Here is a 6023-nt window from a genome sequence, read left to right on the forward strand (position 1 = left end):
ATTTGAATAAAGCTGGAAGTTGCTGCCCAGTCACTACGTCTATCCTGTGGAATGGAAATTTTTCCATTAGTATTTAATTTTCCTATTAATGGAAATTTTTCCAGCCACAAATTCCTCCCCATCCTGTTCAAAAGCCTCATTGATCCATACCAACAAGATTTCTCTTTTTAAAGGTATCGGTACCCTAGTCATTTTCGCTTATTATTTTTTAAATGTTCCTATCGATCCAACCCATTTTTTTATGTCTGGTCTTCATTTGTATTGTTCTTCTTGCCTAGAAGGAAAAAATGATAGTTTCAATTAAGATATATGTATATGCAGTAGTGAAGCGTGACAAAAATTTTGGATAAGCTGGACTGAAGGCATAGTGATCTAGGCCGTACTTTACATCGCTAAAAGGTAATCGAAACGTGGTAACGCTCCTGTTTTTAAGTAACTAAATTCTAAATTGATCTTGTTCCTTCTTCGAAAATGTTTGGGAAAGCTCAGCTTACCCTGCCTACCCTGAAGCTTCGACACTGTATATATGAAACTAAACATCGGTATCCAATCATTTTAGTCTCTTATTTTGAGTTAATTCTACAGAAAGTATTATAATGATTTGATAAAAAATCAGATTTTGAGTTTCTTTTTAAGAAAATCACGTTTTCAACATTCCTGATAATTGTTTTTAATACTGTATGCCGTTTGTTTCTCCATCCATATACATCTTTATTCTTCTGCACTACGATAATCTGATTATTATTTCAATAATAATAATAATAATAATAATAATAATAATAATAATAATAATAATAATAATAATAATACGAAATTATCGTTGTCATTGTCTGTCGTGTAACACTGGGATTAAGTATTACATGTAAAAACTTACGACAACCCAAGCCAAAATGTTAATATAAATTTCACACAAACTTTCTGTCTATGGTTTACTATTTGAGAATTTGGTACTTTATATCTGATCAACCATTTGAGCTAAAATCAAAGAAAAGTGAAAGCGGAAAACGGATTTTTATTCTGTTGTGTACACTAAACTATTTAGACTATTTTTTCCCCTCGAAAACAATATAAGATCCTCAAAAGTAGGTACAGTTGTCAAAAAGAAATGTTAATATTACAAAAGGGAGGTATTGGAGGCTGCAATTAGGTGCAATGAAGAAATTATGAACAAGAATTATTTACCACATTAGTGAATAATACGCACACAGTACACAGCTCCTCTATGAACTGATTAGATGATGAAGCCACATTATATTTTAAAGCATCTTGCACTTGGACAAACCATGAAAGTGCGTAGATTGTAGCCTGATGAAGTTATTTCATTTTTTAACTGTGGCACTAGAAATTCATCCTCTATCTGTTCTTCTCTTCAATACCTGTAACTTACTGGTACCAAATTTAAAGTAGTCTGAGTGAGCCCTGGGTCCATATGGAAATACCATAATGATGAAAAGAACCTCTTCTCTCTGTTAATCATTATTGAAGGTAACCTCTTCCATTCTGTTACCAGTCATTCAGTCCAAATGAAGTAACTGCAGGTGCTATCTTGGAACACTATTTTTGAGAAAAAAAATCTCTTGGACTGACATAAATCATATGTGAAAGGAGCTGCTATCGTTTGCAGTACTGGTATCGGCATATGGGCAAACTTGGAACAGTGTTTCAACTTGGAACATTATCATAGGGTATTTTCGTTTTGTCACAGTAACACCAAACTGTAATAGAACCAATATGCTGCACAACAAAGTAACAAGTGAAGATTATGCTGCCACTGTGACAAACGAAAATACCCTATGATAATGTTCCAAGTTAAAACACTGTTCAAAGTTTGCCCATTTGACTGTGCCAACTGTTTATGTGTGAGTTATTCTTTCTTTGTAGCTTAAGTTTAGGATTACCTAATTTAGTAGCTAACCTAATTTTGGGAACTCTGTTGTTTTCCCCTGTAATATATGACTAATACTAACATCTTGCGACAAAGAAAGAACATTTCCATTGTAAAACACTGAAAACATTCTTTCAGTAAAGTCAGCCTGGGTAGCGCAGTCGGTATAGCAAGGTTGCAGGTTCGATCCCAGCCCAGGTCGATGGCATTTAAGTGTGCTTAAATGCGACAGGCTTATGTCAGTAGATTTACTGGCATGTAAAAGAACTCCTGTGGGACAAAATTCCAGCACACCAGTGACGCTGATATACCTCGGCAATTGTAAGCGTCATTAAATAAACCATAATTTAAAAAATTTTTCTTCAGTGACAAACCTACAAGATTACCATATGAAATCTGAGAAACACTTTTATTAGATGTTGCAGCACTAGGTAATAAGGTAAACTCACTGTCGTGTTGTCTTAACATATTATAATTAACTATATTAATTGTAATTGCATATTTTAGCTTGTTATATTTGCATGCATATTTCAGTATTTTTTTTATTGCTATGAGATCATTGCAGTGTTAACCAACTTGGCATTACAGGTCAGCAGGAGTATTCGTCCAGGCAGGCTGGCATTACAGCTGGCATTGTTCTAGCTGTCCTCGTGCCCATTCTACTGGGGCTTGTCTGTGTTGCCTATCAGCTTCTTGTCAAAAAGAAGAAGGAGGATAGATATGACGTTAAAGATGGCCGTCAACCCAGGTGAGTGCATGTCTGTGGTTGAATTTTAAATATTTGTGAACAGCTTGAAGTTACAAAATAAATTGAGCTGTTTAGATATGCATAGGCCTATTTAAAACGTTTAGAGCACTCATTTTGCAACTAACTATAGCATCATCAGAAAATTTTCATTCCTTCATTCATAGTTTTGTGCTCAAGAACAGGTCCTCTTAGTCTCCACATATGATAGACGTAAATACGAGTAATCAGACATAGATATGGTACAAACTATGAGACATAATGGATACTGAAAATCCATGTTGAATCTTTCGTACACTATTTTTAACACTTGAATATAAATAATTGATTAAATGGCGATCTTACTCAAACATAATAGACAACATCATAAGGAAGACAAAACAAAAACTCAACAAACACAAAAACACACAAAACACAACACAAACACAAGAACACAAGAAATACATCACACTATTATACGAAAACAAAAACACACACAAGATCGCATCCTCATTCAGAAAACAGAAATATAACACAGCATACAGAACAGAAAACACACAAAAAGACATCTCAACACACAAACAACACAAACAAATAAATACAACCACACAGGCGTATACAGACTCACATGCAATAGTTGCGACAGTTTCTACATTGGACAGACAGGCAGATCATTCCAAACTCGATACAAAGAACACATTAAAGCAATAACCAGAGGACACAATACATCTACATATGCCGAACACATAACTAATGCTAACCACACATACAATAACATAAATACAGACATAGAAATCCTACACATACAACCCAAAAACCAAAAACTCAACACACTAGAACAATATGAAATATGTTGTTGTTGTTTTCTAATGCCAGGCATTTGACAATAAAGTCATTTGACCTCTTGCATTCCAATATTTTTCAAAGATATTATCATTGTCAGCCACTGAAGTACAGATTTTGAGGTGTTCCGAATCCATTTCTTGGTTTGAGTTGCACAATGGGCAGTTAGGGGATTGATATATTCCAATTCTATGCAGGTGATTGGCAACAGGCCATGATTGTTTGGCCAAACACCTGCATAGAATTGGAATATAGAGAAACACTAAAACACACCCTAATCAAATTCTCAACACACAGATCAATTTCAGAACACACACACTGTTTGACACAACTCTTCATCACACGAACGCACCCACACAACAGGCAGCGAAGTTAAGATAGCGCCGAGATCTAGTAGGCTCTGAGGATGGTGTCAAGCAACACCGAAATAGCTGTAAGCCACACATGCTTACATAATTAACACGAGTAAGATCGCTATTTAATCAATTATTTATACTGAAAATGTTCATTACCTCATTATATCAGTATAGTAACCTGCAGATCGAAGCCATGAATAATCGTGTACCAGTACAATAATTATATATATATATATATATATATATATATATATATATATATATAGTTTCATCGCATTAAAGTATATATTGAACATAGAGCCCACATTATCTAACATTTCTTATAACGGGTATGTTGCAGGCTGGAGCCACGCCTCACCATGCTGAAGGAACTTGACGCAGATGAATTGTCCGCATTACAGAAAAAGGAAACGGAAGTTAATTGAAGCAAGACACATGTAAATTATTATTTTAAATTTTATAATCCTTTTCATATTTTTATGATTTGCTGTGTGGGTAACAGAAGTGCGAGAAAGACAAAGAACTTTTTGTTGTTGTTCAGAATGACTGATGGAGTTAATAGGTACTGGTATACCAACAGTAAAAACAAAAGCAATGATTGAAAATGCTTTTTGATATGAGATAGATTGATTATGTATTTGAAAAATTGATCAGGGGACTTTGTTAAAAAAGAAAAGAAAAACACAAGTTGATATACTCGCCCTCACCTGCAGCAATCAGATTAAATTAGTTGCATATCTATAATAATATGCAAAAGTTTACATTGATAAATATGATTTAAACTAGAGTTATGTACATATTCGTTTTTCTTCTTCCATGACAACTGTTTTGTAAATGCTAGATCTGTCTATTCATTTGTACCCTAGCTTAAAGAAGTTATAATTTCTCCATAACATATGTTTAGCCTTCTCTCGATAGTTCAGTGATAGGACTGTTATCTTGAAGCTCCTGAACAGTTTGAAAAGTAGCTGTTACTTCGTTGTGTTTCGAGCTTTATTAGCTCGTTAGTTGAAAGAGGTTTCATCATGGGAAGGCTAGACCGAGACTTTAATCATGTTTACATCATGACTAGTGAATATTTAAGCATAGTAACTTAATGGTTTTGGTTTTGTTACAAAAGTGATGGTTAATGTTTAATCTTGATTTAAAAGTCACAAATTATGCTCATCCTATTTTATTTATTTCTCCTTAAGAACCCATACTTAACCACATTTCCTCAGCTTCATCATTTCTTATACACATTACTAGAAATTTCTGTGTCGTCGTAATGAGAGATAATTTTTTGTCGACTATATACATACATATATATATATATATATATATATATATATATATATATATATATATATATATCTGCTAAAGACACATACTAATAAAACACTGCAACACAAAGTTCTTTGTTTGTGAGTAAAATAATATGGTAATATTCAATTGAGATGACTGAATTTTCTCGCACTTAACTCGCATACTTCAAGTCATATCATCTTCCATAACTACTTTATTACAAAATGTGGTACAAAGCTTATTTGTGTATTTTGTATTTGATATGTGTGGTATTGTCAAGATGATAATGGGTGAGAAATAAAAGCTCTTCATCTTTTTGTTAATTTTTCGCATCCTGACAATGTTAGATACAACCTAATTGCTCTTAATTATTATGTTTAACTTGAAATACAACTTCCTGTCCATTATTTACTTACTTACGGCTTTTAGAGAACCCGGAGGTTCATTGCCACCCTCACATAAGCCTGCCATCGGTCTCTATCCTGAGCAAGATTAATTCAGTCTCTACCATTATATCCCACCTCCTTCAAATCCATTTTAATATTATTCTCCCATCTACGTTTCGGCCTCCACAAAGGTCTTTTTCCCCTCCAGCCTCCCAACTAACACTCTATATGCATTTCTGGATTTGCCATACATGCTACATCTTAATATTTGAGGAGAAAAATTCGCTCCGGCGCTGGGGATCGAACCCAGTTCCTTGTTCTACGTACCAAGTGCTCTGACCACTGAGATACGCCGAATTCAATCCACAGCACTGGACCGAACCTTCCTCCTTCAGTGTTTCCCTTTGTGGCCTGACTCCAAGTTAGGCATATATGTTGACGTATATGTCCAATGTCAACTGCCATTATATTAGGAGCGCACTCAGTTGAGTGACTTGTTTAGCTGGGATTCCGCAGTTAAGTGCACATGTCTGTACACGAATTTT

At 34.5% G+C, this 6023-nt stretch overlaps 1 protein-coding gene across 1 annotated transcript in view; it reads left to right on the plus strand.

Moving 5' to 3' along the window:
* mesh (sushi domain containing 2 mesh) overlaps positions 1-5415 on the plus strand; it is an 85376-nt gene extending 79961 nt beyond the window's left edge. The window contains exons 20-21 of the mRNA XM_069840104.1: positions 2474-2633; positions 4149-5415. Of these exons, the coding sequence (XP_069696205.1) occupies positions 2474-2633; positions 4149-4233 (245 nt within the window). The 3' untranslated portion in view covers positions 4234-5415. The remainder of the gene's footprint in view (positions 1-2473; positions 2634-4148) is intronic.
* The last annotated feature ends 608 nt before the right edge of the window (positions 5416-6023 follow it).

Source organism: Periplaneta americana, chromosome 11 (assembly GCF_040183065.1).
Source record: "Periplaneta americana isolate PAMFEO1 chromosome 11, P.americana_PAMFEO1_priV1, whole genome shotgun sequence".
Taxonomy (NCBI): domain Eukaryota; kingdom Metazoa; phylum Arthropoda; class Insecta; order Blattodea; family Blattidae; genus Periplaneta; species Periplaneta americana.